Here is a 15767-nt window from a genome sequence, read left to right as displayed (position 1 = left end):
ACGCGTTAATTCCTGGGTTTATCGGGACGATTTCCCTACGGAATCCAGAGGGACTCATTGTCCAGATCGGTCTGCGATTGTCCCGTGAAACAGTGGATCGATGAAAGCGCGGCGAGAAACCGGCCGAACGGCGAATTCGCTCGATTAAGTTGTGCAACGACCAAAGGCCAAGCATCGTTTATCCCATTACCGGTTACGAACGAGAGGCGAATTGTCGAATGGGGCCCCGGCTTTAGAAATGCCGACGGCTTCGAGGCTCGCCGAGCACAAAGGGCCCCCTTTTGCGCACACCCCGAAAAACTTAACTCCCGATGTACCATTCTCGAAGGAGAACTCCGGCTCCTTTTGTCGTTAATTTATGTTAAACCCCCCCGGACATTTTTCATATTGTCAGTCGCCACCGTTTTTCATTGATCTGCTTGTTTAGGCTCCCGGGACAAGTCGATCGATGAACATCGAAAACATTGAACATTGAAAACTCGAAACCAGCATGAAGATTGCTCTAATTACTAACGGCAAATTTTATGTATTTAAAATGAAGAGACAAATTTTTATTTGGTTCCAATATCTTGTGATCGACGAAGAAAAGTTTTATTTTGCACAAAAATCCGCAGTCTACTAATTACGGAACTCGCTCCGAAAGTAAACGATGACAAAGATTCTAGGACTCCACGTTCCCTGGAATGCTCGAAATTCCCCGTCGATCTTATCGTTCGCCGTGACAAATCGTTATCCTTATCAATTGCTTCGATGTTCTCAATATTTGCTGGGGATTGCCAGTGAAGTGTCTTCAATTTTGATATTTGCTTGGGTCAAATAAACCTTGTGTCGTTCGTATAACGGTGTTCTAGTCTTTTGAAACATAGTCAGTTCACTAGTCAAGGAAACTGCGATAACCTATAGCTAATACACCGTTATACTAACATTCCGAACATCCAGAACGTCTTTAAAAATAATGACTAACGACGATCCAGTATTTTCTAACAAAACATTCACATCGAAATTACTCAAAACTTCTACTAACCCTCTGACCACCTTTAAAGTGTTCCAAATCGATCAAAAGATTTGCAAGGACAAGAAAATTGTTTTACAAATGACAATTAAACTAGAAAAGTAACCGACGTGATAGTTTTTAGGACACTACAGCTTTAATACTGAAAAAGTGTTTAACCCCCAGAACTTTGTGCCCAACCAGGGACCACGTTAATCCCATAAAATTCGTCATTTACATCGGATCCTGTGTCAGCCGAAAATGCACATTCTGCTCGCATTTTTGATGCAACGAGGGCAAAAAAAAAACGATGATCATCGAAGCAACCCTTTTCGCACCCTTCCGAAAAAATTGCGCAAATATCCAAACTGTTCAGACGAGGGAAAAAAGTGGTCTGAAGAACGCGAGGAACGCGGAATCGATCCGTCGATCCGAGAAAAATATTCGCAGATGCTACGCAAGGGTAGCGAGAGAGGAGAGAGGAGAGGGAGAGAGAGAGAGAGAGAGAGAGGAGAGAGCATGACGTTCCTGTGCACAACGCCGATGCACGTTGCATCCACCCGTGCGCCGAGTTGCTATCTGTCACCTGTTCTAATTCTTGCAATCTGCCGCACGCCGGAGACCGAGCGAGGCCCGAACAAGGCCCGAACTGTTCTGCGCGTGCCTGGCGACTTGGACATGTATTTTTTCGGCGACTTTTACCATTGAATGCAAAGTTGCAAAATACTCGATTTTCAATGCTGAATTTCAATAAAATACGCTAATCTTTTGTCCACTAATCTCGTGAATAAAATTTTTGAGACTGTTATGCTATGCAGTGACGAAAAAGTCTGTTTACGAGAAGCAATTCTGATCGTTCGACTAAATTACGGGCACGATACGTACTGTGAATAATATCTAAGAATTAGGACGTACCTACGTGCAAGAAAAGGGCGATAATCATCTGCAGAAAGCAAATGTAAGTCACGTAACAATGTTGAACTCTTAATCGCTACCTTAGAACTATGGAAGCAGGTGTCCGAGTCGCTATAAATTGCACTCTAGCTGCACATTAGTCCTAGAAAGTCTAATCAAAGGCTGTCTGGCTGCACAGTGTTCAAACTATTTCACTTTTTGAAGAACGACGTGCATCTTTTATTCGTATGATTTAAAAAAGAATTCTTAAACTGTTACTGAATATGAAGAAAACAAAGCAAAATAATAATCGTGCGAAGACAAATATATTATATACCTAATCAAAAACATAGCTTATTCGATCACAAAAAGAGGTTTTAGTCGTACAATTCGGTGTTTCTAAGCTAAAACACGCGATTCTCGAATGCAACCGGAAACAACCCCCTTGTATCTATCTCAGAAACAAAAACGGGTTACATGTCTACAAAAGACAATTGCGAGTAAATCTCGGAGAATCATCTACATCTACACCACACAAGTCAGTAGCTTTTAGCTAAAGTCTGCAGTTCTTGGTTGCATTTCGAAGCTGTGATCCTGTTTTCCGGAGGCCCCGTAGCCATAAGCGCAGCAATTACGCGAAACGGGGGTTAATTCCGTTCGGAAGGGGTCTTGGAGGGTTCGGGCACCGTTCTTCAGCGTGCATTTATGTACGCATTTATGTAATAGCTTCTTCCTTCTCGTCGAACAAAAGCACGCTTCCATTTCGTTTAACCGTGGCTACCCTGTCATTTCGACGAGCGACGCTGTGACAACGATATATCGCGTATATCGCATAATTCTGGAACCGGTCCGCGATGGATTCGGCCATTTGTGACATGTGTTCGATATATTCGGCGAATAATTCGGGGGCCCCCGGTATGCACCCGTAATCGCGGGGCCACCGATGTTTCAACGTCGCGCGCGTGTCTCGCAATCTGTCGCTCCTCGAGGAATCGAGAAACAGAGAGAGAGAAAGAGAGCGGATCGCGTGCCCCCACAGTGCCATTTTGGCCACGCTAATTGAAGCTGCCCTTTTTTACGGGATCGTCAAGACGCCTAACGGCACCTGTAAAGCCGCACCGAAATTTTTGAGCCCCGTTTCCGAAACCTATCGATCATCCCGCAAGCTTTGAAGCTTTCTACGCGAACAAGTTTTAAGTGGTGACTAAAGGTATTTTTACTCATCGATGTATCGACCACTATTTTCATGTACCAAGTTTGAAACGTGCTACGAATTCTCCTTGAAATACTTTGTGAGAGGTTTCCTATCACTGGTTTTACCGGTTCACATGTTACTTCACAGTGTCACCATACCTACATTCACATCACTATTCATCGATACGCATAGTCCATGAGAAAGTCCAAAACCATTGAGCACTAAAACAAACTACCCCCTTGACCTCCAATATTTCACTTTTGATTATCACAATTCCATAACACAGGCTACCGAATTGAAAATAGCTGTTGAAAGAACGTGAAAGACGTTACTTTTACCGATTAATTGTGTTGCTGCAACCCTTAACGCGATACCAGACCACCCACCCTTCATTAAAAATCACTGTTTCACTTCCGAGGATCACGATGAAAGAGCACAAACTACCAAATGTGAAATAAAAAAAAAAAGAAATCGACAGAAGCTAATTCATTTAAGCGTTTCATCCCCTAATGCATTGAACACCCACCCCTCGTCGAACGGTACCGTTTCACTTCCGCAGATTACGACCGAAAAGCACAGAACATCTCTCAAAGGAATATGAAAAGGCTACATTGCTGTACCATTCTATCCCCTAACACTGTACCGGACCACCCATCCCTTGAACATCACTACATCACTGTCGAAGATCACGATCGATGAGCATGGAGTACTAAGTCTACGATCGCTACAGAAAAATCGAAAAGAAAGTGCAATCGGCTACTTTGACCAGACTACCATATATCGAACATCACTGTTTCACTTTCGAAGATCACGATCGATGGCCACGCACTGCCAGACCTAAAATTCCTAAATAAAACCCGAAACGAGATTGAGAGGAAAAAACTACTCCGCCACGTTAGCCTAACCACCGCTATACCGCGGCTCGTGCAGAGCCATCACAAAAATCCTCACTGGCCCATCGCGTCGAGGCTTCGCGTCTTCGAATCGCGAAAAGAAAAACAATAAAAAAACGAAATATATATAAAAGAGCATAAAGGAGCACTAACCTGCTATGCCGAAGAGCGTGTAAGAGAGGATGAGTAGAGTGGCGAGGTAGGGTGGGATCCTGCATCCTCTCGTCATGGCAGTGACGGTGGCAGGGTTGTCTTGGTTGGTCGCATCCGCGTGTCGTTCTGTGGTTCTGTCGACGCGATCGACGACGTCCTCGTGTCTCTGTTCCCGGTCGCTGGGAGGCCTGTCGTCGGGCAGGAGTTCGTGTGTCGGATGCAGATGAGTAGGATGACTGCTACTACTCCGTGTAGCCACCGTAGCCGGAGGATATTGACAAGACTGTCGGGTTTGACACCGATGCGAACGGTGTTGGGGATGATGATGGTGATGATGGTGCAGGTGATGCAGCTCGTGGATGTCGCGATGACGAGCGTCGTGTGGCTGTTCCTGACAGGTAGCCTCATCGTCGGGTTCCTCGTCGACGAGGAGCAGCTCGTCGCTAGCCGCTGCCACGGTGTCCCTTCGCTGGTGACATCGGTGGCGCTGCTGATAACGATGATGGTGGCCGTAGCGACGTTGTTGCTGTTGCTGTTGCTGTTGCTGCTGTTGTTGTTGCAGTTGATGAAGAGGATGATGGGCTCGGTGGTGGTAGTTGGTGGTACTGCTGTCGCTGCAGCAGACCTCGCCATCCGCCACCGGTGAACTGACCTCCTCGAGCACGCTCGCTCCGACTCCGACCGACACTTCGCATCCTCCTACTCCCCTACCTTCGGCTGGCAGGCCAGCACAGGCTTCTCCCACCCCCGCAGCAACGGCGACAGCGGTGCAGGCAGCGGCAGCAGCGGCAGCGACTGCCGCAGCAGCAGCAGCCTCTTCTGTTTCCTCAACGGCACGAGCTCTACCACCTGGCCCCGAGCTACGGCGCACGTGCCGCCGCCTCCCTGTAACCAAATATCCGAGCCAGAACCCGGCCGTTTACAGTGTGTTTTATCTCCGCCGGCCTCTACTTGATCTAGCCGGCTGATCCACGCACCCACACAACCATACCCCAAGCACACACCATGCGCACCGGGCGAGATCCGGGGGTAGCACCACCTAGGTTTAGGGGTTCGCCGACGTGCTTTCACGTAACGGGGAGGATTTTGGGGACGATGCGGTGGATTCGAGAGGTGGTTTTCCGAGTATTGGCTTCTTGACGACTGCGGACACGTTGGGTTCTAACATTAATCCGTTCGGTTGTGTATTCTACATTCGAAGATTTAGTTCAGGCTCATTGTGTATGTAGATAACTCCAGCACAAAATGTGACTGGTTTACATTATTTTATAAAAATTGCAAGAATGAGGCTAGCTAAATTTCGCGAAACTTTTATGACAATATGTGCTTGAATGAAGAAAGTTATTTGATAATTTCTAGGGAAGCCGTTATTGTAATTTCAATAATTATGCAATCAAACATGTGAAAAATGTGTTAAATGAGAATTACTTTTGTGACTGGTGATTCTAATGCTGTACTTGGTTAACGAATGGAAAGAAGCTGCTAAAGACAATCCGACGAACTTACATTGCGGTTCAATAATTATGGCAAAGAGCGAGTATATCAATTGATTAGATGTTATTGAAAGAGAAATGTTCTTATGTACAAGAATATTAATAAATAGATTTAGTAATTTAATAATTTGCATATTGTAGTTGAAGGTAAGCTTAACCACCTAACAGTAGGGTTTGCTATGAAATCTGGGTGAAGATTCAACGAACTGTATATACTCCCCATCAAAAGAGTCCACAATGTCCACATCCGGAAACGATACGAGGTGTCGTTCGTACACGCACATGTTGCCTATAATTTTCTGTACTTCCACGAGATTTACAGAAAACAATACTGAAGAGGAATGCATAAATAACAGAACAATCGAATATATAGGGTCTGAAGAAGCAGAGTGGGGGTTTAAGGCCACCATAGTAGGATGCGCTAAATGCTTATGGACTCTGATGATAAGTATAGCAGTAAATGCTTATGTCAATGATTGAGTATCGGTCGTGCAGACGCTATCGAAAGAGAAATATTCCTCTGTGCACGAACATTTAATAAATAGCGAAATACTGCACCGAAAATAAGTTTAAAGACTACGATAAAGTTTCTAGTATTATTATAATATTTATTAGTCCCCCCAATGATGTGACAAGGTCCTTTAAAAGCTCATGCGATGAAGTGAGAATCCACTTATATCAACTTTTAGAACGAATTTTTATGTCGATCAAAAAATTGATAAAGATCAAAACTGCAGGCCAATCGGGTCAATTACGTGGAACAGTCTGCGGGAATTTTTGTCATGAAACACAGTCTTATTTTATTTCTCTCCATTATGGCCGCAACTTTTGCAAATTAACTCTGCAGGTCGCATGTTCGTCACCGGCCGAATCTGATTTGGGAACACCAATTTCCGTAATTTTTCCAGAAAACTTTCCAGAACTATCGAGGAGAATCGTCGATCAGACTATAAAGTTTGATAATTCAAGAATAACGATAATTCCTCGCGAAATAACAGGGTTTCCGTTTCGTGAGGCCGTTGTATCGGGGCCGGCACGTTAGAACGCTTCACCTAGTTTTGATTTCGCTTCGAGTATACACAGCCTGAAAACTCGTAGAAATTTCTCGCGTGCGACAACGACGTTATTCGATGTCAAAGGTTTATCGCTGTTCCCCCGGTGAAATGTATTTATTCAATATCAAAAGGGTTATTTTTGTGGGACGCTTGGACGTCGCGAAAACATGGAACTAGGGTACAGTAGTTCCTTGCTTTAATTTCCGGTTGATATTCTCGCGAGATACGGAGGTCGCTCTTGTTTAATATTATTGCACTTTTATGGAGAGCGGTGGACCTAGACCCGCAATCTAACTTGCATCTTGATAAATTAACAAGTTGCCAAAATGTGCCCTACTCTGCTACCTACATCCTTATCGATGTTTAGCCGTTAAAAAAAATGTAGGTATTTTTTGCTACTAACATTTAGCCATTAAAAGATATAGATACTTTTGTGCTATCAATATTTTGCCATGAAAAAATTGTTTTTCCGTTATCGACAGTTAGTCGTTAAAACAAAATATAGACACGCAATGGACATCAATTTTCATTTTTCTTTTACGCAATTGTGAACAACAAAGAAATTCGAAGGGCCAATTTTGGTACTCAGTAAAAATCGACTAAATTTATTTAAAATTGTTCTGGATATTTATCTATCGTTTACGCAATTGTGAACAACAAAGAAATTCGAAGGACCAATTTTGGTACTCAGTAAAAATCGACTAAATTTATTTTAAAATGTTCTGGATATTTATCGATCGTTTACGCAATTGTGAACAACAAAGAAATTCGAAGGACCAATTTTGGTACTCAGTAAAAATCGACTAAAATTTAAAAATGTTCTAGATATTTATCTATCGTTTTCCCAGGACAGTCCGAAAAATTCTTCAATAAGTCCCGCACAGAATGTTTCGGGTTCTTAAGAACAGCTCAATTGGACGATACGAATTCCTCCGTGGTATCGGTTCGGTAAACGATCCCACAAAGACTAAAGTATGACCAGGCCCTTGGCCCAGGAATTCCTCAATACCTCACCCCATAAAAAATCATCCAGTCAATCAACCATCAAACTCGAATCGCCATCGAAATTCCCCGAGTCACCCCGAAATTCACCAGGTCTACCTGCTGTCCGAGGCGCGCGCCGATCGTCCGAAAAATTCTTTGTAAGCGAATCGCGATCACGAACGACCGTAAAGGTGTCCAGGAGAGGAGAAGGGGAGAGAGAAAGAGAGAGGCTAACAGAGAAAAAAAAACGGAGAATTTCACGCGTCGCGTGGCCACGCGACACAAGATCCCCATGCGGTGCATGGTGTTCTTTTTTTTTTATCTAGCCGAACAATATTACCACATAAAGGAAGCATTGACCGAACATGCGGACTGTTAAATTAAGAAATAAAAATTCTTCATTAATGTGGAAATTAGAAAATTAATTTTCTTCTTTTTCGGAGAAATTATAAACGACACAGACGTTCTAGTTGTTAGAAGACAAATCAGTAACGCAAGAAAAATTTGTAAAGCTATAGGATATAAAAATACATTCACAAATAATTATATTCGCGCGTAACTATCGGAATATTATTCTCAATTTATTGAGATTATTAAAAGAGGAAATGCGCTTTAACCACCCCTCTGTTTCTTACAATTGAGAATTTTTATTTTGCAAAATTCGCATTCCAGTTACTTAGTTTCAATGTTTGGTCCAGTGCCAAGCACCTGGATCATCGAAATTCAATTTCGTGGAGATTGCTGGAACATCAAACAGCGGAACAAACGTCGAGAGGCATGTCTGCTGGCAAATATTGCCCCTAAACTGGGGAACAGGGGGCGGTATGTAAACCAGAAGAACAGGGGCACGCGAACGCGATACTTTTGTCGAGAGGGCCCGGTCAATTCTGTTTCCCGAAAAGTCCCCGGTTTTCCTTGTCGGGCCCCAAATAACCATTGTGTGTGTGCGTGTGTCCCCGGTGGTTAACGGCCGCATTGTCCGGCTTGTTTGCAGGGAAAATATTTGCCGCGAAGAGAAATTGTTTTCTGCTCTTTTTCCATCTCCTTTCACCCCCTTTCCACCCTCTTAATGCCATCTGCGCGAGCGTCGATTATGCCCCCTCACCCTCCACCCCGGTGATTGGATCAAATTCCACCAGCCTACTGTCGAGTCACTCGTTTCCGCTTTTCTACCAGATTTTCTGGCTCCACCATTGTGAAACTGGCCGCCATCTTGCTTGGCGGGGGTTGCGACCTATATTACAACCCCTTGTTGTTGGGAGTGGCAGTGAAAAAGTTGAACATTTGGTCGCGAAAAAGGTGTATGTTCTTTCTAAAATTAGTATTGAATAACTAGGCCATTTAAAATAGTGTAGTGACTTTTGCACTAGCCTGAAAAAATAAAATTTGTATTTAACTCGCAAATTTAATTTGTATTTTCCTCGCAATTGGCGGAGGCGATTTTTATTTTGCAACAAGATCCGCCGCCTATTGATCCCACTGCAGGGCAAAAATAATAGTAGAGAATATTGCGTAATTCGTTAAAGACGCTTGACGTCACCAGTAAATTTTCCTCTGTAAGTTCGTTCGTTTCCCAGCGCTCATTTGCGCCCGTAAAACGAACGGCAATCGCTTTGTCACCCGATCCGATAAATCCGTGTGTCAGTCGACCGCGTCCGAGATCGAAAACAACTCTCGATCGCGCGCCGCCGATACGATCTTAACCGGAATTGTTTTTCAGAAGACATTCCAGATTTCACGACGACCTTGTCCCACTAACTGCCTGTGTGTGTCGTAAGCCGCGAACGATATAAGCTCGCGAGAAAGATCGGCTTAATTGCCGCGGATTTTCTCCTCGACACTTTTTCACACGCCTCGACAAAAACTCGGAAAAGTATCCTGCCCGCGGGCGATACGTTTCAATTAACCCTCTTATTGTGGTTCGCGCAACTGCTCGCACGCTTGTTTATTTCTTAGGCGAATCGACGCTCGGATCGAACACAGCTTACGAAAAAGCGGAACAAACGTCTTAATCCACAGCTGTTTCGCAATCGTGCAAAAACCAGCAGTAGGAAATTCATTTGCGCGGTCGTGGACCCTGCAGACAATTGATGGAAACGATTTCTTTCAACGAATGACTCAGTGTTCACGATTTTGTGTTTCACGCAGAGAAAATCAAATTAAGTTGGCAAAATTGATACTTTATAATTCGATTTTGTAAGCTTGATAGTTGGAGAACGCAACGTTCAATATAATTTATAATTGTTTGTAGTGTTTTTATTTTTTGGACAATGTCTTAGATGCTGGAGAACGAGTTAATGTTTATGTAGACTGTAGACCATTCATTGGAGTCACTCTATTATTCGATACTCTCTCAAAAATTAGTTTCAGAAATTTCATGATTATTTTATTGATTTCTGGTCTGTTAAACTATCCTTTAACCTGCCCAGAATCACCTACAGCAGTGATGGGCGCGGTTGATTTACTTCTAATTTGATTTGATTTACTTCTAATAAAGAGATAATAAGCCAAATTCGATGAAATTTGATAGTAACATTAAACAATAAATATAATGTATTCGAAATATTCAACTTATCCTTATTTTATATGCATACCGATATCGGATAATTTCAATAAACTCTTGATCACTACTTCCAAATACAAAATTTATCACATTAGCGATTATGTCCGCAACACTATCTAGAACATTTTCTGAGCTATACATGTGTATATCTGAGAAATGTTCAATTATGTATGCGAAATCTACTTACGTTATTATCAATCTTTTTCTTCCCTCATAATCGATACAGGCAAATGTTTTGTAATTCGAAGTATTATGGAACAATAATATATTTTAATATAGTAACATAGCGTACCGTGTAAAGACAGACATCTTTCTGTCATGCAGTGCGCTAAAGGCGCTTACTGGAAGGGGACAGTGGGCGCTATGGTGGGGGCGGTCATGTCTGAATTGAGACAAAAATGTCCATCCCTGACCTACAGGCTTGCAATTATTTTTTCAGCGAAGATATGATACGGTGCTTAATATTTAGAAACAATTGAAATTTATCACGGAGTGAATGAAATGAATTGTGACGCTTCTATTCGAATATTAATTTAGAGATGCTAACCTCGAACCGTCTGTTCAGATATGATCAGAATATTGTGTCGCTAAAATAACCAGTGTCTTTTCGGTTAAGATAATTAATCAAATTTAATCCAATCTTTTCGAGGAAAGAAATACGTACCCAAAAGAGCATAGAATTTCTGTGTGTATTAATATTGAAAAATTAATTTGGAGAATGGAGTACATGCGGTTCAGTTGAGAACACGGTGCTATTGGATCAGAATGCCGGACTATCATGGTGTTATGGGTGCGATGATTCAGAGGATCGTCGCGCGGTCTTCATCACGGTAAATCAGCACCGGCAAGTATCGCAACATTTTCACGGAACTCGAGCGTGTCTCTCGTTGCTCTGGTTCGATTAGCATGTTAAACGTGACACACAAAACTGACGTCTTGCGTCAAATGTGACGTCAATCGTCGTTGAAACGTTCACGCCGCACCGTGGAGGGGTTAATAGTGTTCTTTGACACCGACTCGAAAAGATACCGGTGACGGTAACGAAGCATAATAATCCGATCCGACAATTTCCATCATAAGTGCTTCGGATTTCGATTCACTGTCGCAATCGCGATTCCTATAGAACGTTTTGTCGTTCGGCACAATCGTCTATCGATACGTAGAACACGACGATCCTCTAAAAATTGAAAGAAAAAAAACGAAGCGTTCTACTTTCATTTTGTATACATCTTTTGTTCCATTGAGACACAATTTTGCAAAAAGTTTCCATCGGAATGAAGACTGTGTAGAGGCTTGGAGTCCTCGTGTCTAGACACTGGAGTGTCTCAGAGTGTTTATGAACAGATAATGAGCATAGTTTACGATTCTTTAGAGAATTGATTGTGTAAGAAGCTGTACAGTCGTTTGAAAGTTTGCTTCGAGCGTTGTTAAGAATACTGGAAAATATTCTTTGTTAACGCTAGGTATACGGAAAGAGACTATATATTATATTATATTATTTTGTAAAAATCATGTGTTCGTTCAGATTTTTTGTCCTATGTTGGAAAAGAAATAAATTCGCTAAATTAATTCTCCACAAGTGCAACTTAACAATCTCGACAGTCGTGAGTTAAAAAATTTGTTCTAACATCGAAAATGTTTCAAGTACTAATCACAAATAATTAATAGATTGATAGACTGTGGATCTTTGTGCAAAATCCTATTTTCACAGGTTGCACAAAAATTAAAATGGCAGAAAAATACCTTTCTCTTGGAAACGATGAAATAAAAATAATTACACATAGATTCGTCATTAAAAATTAATTATAAATACACGGGTACCTACACATTATACGAGATTTTTTACGTAATTACGCTCCTCCGGCCTTCTTACAACTGCTACAAGGAGTGCGATTAATTTACCTAACAATTCTTGGCTCGACAACTGCGAAATGAAACGAAGAAAATTAACGTACAATACAAAGGTACAATAATTCCAGCGTCTCCAGATGATAATAGAAAGTTTCGTTTTCACTGCCAGGACTTTTCCCAGGCGAAAGAGCTGACGTTCGCCTAGACGTTTAGCAAATGGGTCCCCAAACAATTCGCAAAGACCTCGCGGTTTCGTCGCTGGAGAACAATCGTTATCGCTATCGACGCAACTTCTAAAACGCGGAGGCGTCTCCCTGACTATCTTGACCCGAATCTGAAGCCGTATTTACAATTCAGCGACAAAAATTGTAGAAAAAAGTGGCTGTCGGTGGCGCGCGGCGAGGCGAGGCGAGGCGAGGCGAGGCGAGGCGAGCCGCGAGCTGCGAGAGCACCGGAAGTTACGGTAAAGTGCGTGCAATTAGAAAATAACCTAAATTCAAGGCGGTTCGCAGTTCGTGTTAAGAATGATCTCGCCGGGAAGGCGAAGAGGAGCGAGCAGAAGCGTTTAACGGCCCGTCGAGGAGGGAAATGGTCAATTATCAAGAGCAGACCACGTGGGCCGCACTTTAAGTCACCGGCCACAGTGCAATGAGAACGACGTGTCACCTACTTATCACGAAATTTCGCATGTACCTCGTCGCGAATCACGCCTAATCCCTACTGGAGCCTTCTGGCACTGTTATTCGATCGTCGAGTCTGTCGAAATCGCCGAAACAATTGCAATTTTCGGTCCCGTTCCTGATCGAAACGCTAAAGCTAATTGGAGACTTCGATGCCTGCACAGTCGATGAACTATTGGAATCTCTTGGACTAATTCTCTTGGACGCCATTGTGGCGAAAATCGGCGAAATTTTTACTGGAGATTAATATTTCCTATTCCAAGGTATACTATTAAGATAAAATTAAAGATCTTTAAACATCGAATTGTCATTTGTCCGGAGCACCCTGCGTATACATTTTTGTGTCAGCACCTGTGTAACATTAAAAATATACAATATTTCAGCGATCTCCAAAATTGTAAATTTTTCTTGAAGATTAGCTATTTTAAACTCGACAGAAAATATATAACCACGTTATCAGACTGCAGATATTATATTTTTAAACAAGAGTGATTAGATAATAGAGCTGTATAAACCAGTTCCGGCAATGCAACAAATCTGCAAATAAATTTCTGTTTACTTTCTGCTCCTCATAACGAACGCGGACATATTTTATCCTGCATAAAAATCCATTACACTGAATATATTCAAATTCAATTTTTCTTGATTTTAACTTTCGGTTTTCGAAACGTAGAAAACATTTCTTCGAAATGACATTTATCTCGGAGGAGGCGTGTAACTGTATCGATTAAGTTGGATATCGTCAGTATCGCTAAATCCTTCTTTCGATCGACGCAATGTTGAAATCGCGATACTTCGAGGCGGATTTATTATTTCATCGGGTTTTCGCGAAGAGACAAGCGCAAACAAACGAAACGGTTCGATCGACGAGACGATGCGTCAACGGCCGAGACTCTCTCGGATGGTTTGAGGACAGGTTTTCGAGTGCTTGTGCACTCGCCGGGAAACGTTCTTTCTTCTCCGTCTGTTCCCAGCAAAGAGGCGGACGTACGTCGATAACTGTTGGGAAATTTCGCTTGTATAAATAGAATATCGAGGAAATATCGATTGATCTGCCGTTATATAAGCGCGTAATTCACCGCAATTATCGTCGCGCCAAACATGTTTCTTTCTGTCGTTTTTAGACGGCGACGGAAATCGCGTTCGACGAGCTGTAACTAACGATCCTTGTCTGCAAGTGAATGCAAAGGAGTCAAAGCGAAGCTTAGGATCACAGAATTCCTCAAATAAATGATTGCGAGCATCGGTTGTCCGATTATGAGCATCAGATGCTTCCATTTGTTTCTCGCCGAGTCAATTTTTTCAAGAAAATCAAACAGAAATGTAGGCGGGAAATTTTCAATTTTTTTTTCTTCGAATTTATCGATGAAAAAGTCGTTCCATGGTTTACTGACGTAATCAATGAGCCTAAAAAATAATTATATTATAAGATTTATTGTCGAAAAAAACACGCTATGAACGAATTGTTAATCTTCTGGCTCATGTAACTTGTTGAAAAAAAATCTTGCAAGGTGTAAAAATCTTCTTGGTGTCAAATCTAACTGTGTTGTACATCCATTTTCTTAAAAAAATTCTTACTCATTATAGAGCGGAGTAAAACTTTCTGATGCCGTTCTTCCACCATCGCGTTTGCTACAACACGACCATCTTTAAAGTAGAATAGAACCGTGAAAACAAGTCGTAGAGCAATTTTCGAGAGCACATTGCAAAGTAGAAACTTCCCGCTATACGATCCTCTTGAAATCAACGCAAAGACAAATTTTTTAAACTCCATAGATCCGTTCGAACTTCGAAAACCTCGAGTTAAAACCAAGAGAGCAACATGAAAGTCGCATTTCAATTTGCGACAAAGAAAAATTTTCCTGAGAAATCTATTCGGCAGGGTTTCCAAAGTAAAGAGTTTTCCCTTTAAAATGAGCGCAATTAGAACATCCCAGTATATTTTTCCGCGAAGCTAGAGTCGTTAAAAGATCCGTGGGTTTCGTGAAGCGCCGTGGAATAACAATTGGTTGAAATTTGTCTAGAAAAATCGGGCGTCCTTTAGGAGAGTCCGGGAGCAAACAAAAAGCAAAATCAGTATAGCGCATTGTTTGTGGAGCAAGCGAGCGAGCCGTTGCGTAAACACATATCCGCTTTCGTCGGACGAAAGGAAAGGTGTGTTTCCAGGAGAGCGACGGAAAAGCCGAGGCACGCGATCCGGCTAGAAACCAGGGACCTCGCCGCGATCCACCTGAGCAGCGGTCGAACTTATGGCTCTAAGACCTGTGAAAAGCTTGCAGAGGATCTTCCTAATTATTCTGGTCCTCTTAACATTTCAACCCCTGAAGCCGCCACGTGTCTGCCATGAACTCGGGAAACGAGCTGCGTCGACATTTCACGGAAAAAGCAGGCAGTTACGGCGCGAGGAACATTTCCACGGGGCCCTAATTTGTTAAACGGTTCACGGACTTGTTGAAAGACGCTCTTTTTAGGGGACGGAGGCTGTCAACCTCCTCAACAAGCACCGAGACACGCACCGACACCGATTCTCGAGTTGTTGGAGAAAAATTTCGGGCGTGTCTGGTCACGTGTCCACGGAAAGCTGCAGCTCACAGGGTGCAAAGGGGAGCAAACGGCGTAGAAAAGAAAGAGAGAGAGAGAATTCTCTCTATAGGAGAGGAAGAGAGAGAGAGACAATTTTCCAGAGAGAGGCTCTCTTTCCGGGACCGGTCCGGTATCAGCTGCGTCTCGTTTAAATACGGAAATTCATAAGTTCGAGTATGTTGCCACCCAGAAAAAAATTCTATCTGCTGCTCACGGAAGGAAAAGGGAGTCAGATAGGACCCCTTAGAATCGACCAGGCGATCTACACCCCCGTTGGACCACCACCAGCTGAACTGAAAACAGCTTGGACACGTCCTGACGCGATCTCTAAACTGGGAGATCAACTGTTACGTTGATCATCAGCTTTTCTTTTGGTTGCCATTCTGATGGACGGGTTTTTTTAGGGGATGGGGTGGTGCTTCGGATGATTTT

General features: G+C 42.7%; 1 protein-coding gene across 1 annotated transcript in view; it reads right to left on the bottom strand.

Moving 5' to 3' along the window:
• LOC143353246 (uncharacterized) overlaps positions 1–15767 on the bottom strand; it is an 82407-nt gene that overhangs the window by 16549 nt on the left and 50091 nt on the right. The window contains exon 2 of the mRNA XM_076786412.1: positions 4127–5011. Coding sequence (XP_076642527.1) covers positions 4127–5011 — 885 coding nt within the window. The remainder of the gene's footprint in view (positions 1–4126; positions 5012–15767) is intronic.

Source organism: Halictus rubicundus, chromosome 4 (genome assembly GCF_050948215.1).
Source record: "Halictus rubicundus isolate RS-2024b chromosome 4, iyHalRubi1_principal, whole genome shotgun sequence".
NCBI classification, from domain to species: Eukaryota; Metazoa; Arthropoda; class Insecta; order Hymenoptera; family Halictidae; genus Halictus; species Halictus rubicundus.
The sequence above is the reverse complement of the archived record's forward strand: the minus strand, read 5'-3'. Positions and strand labels throughout refer to the sequence as shown.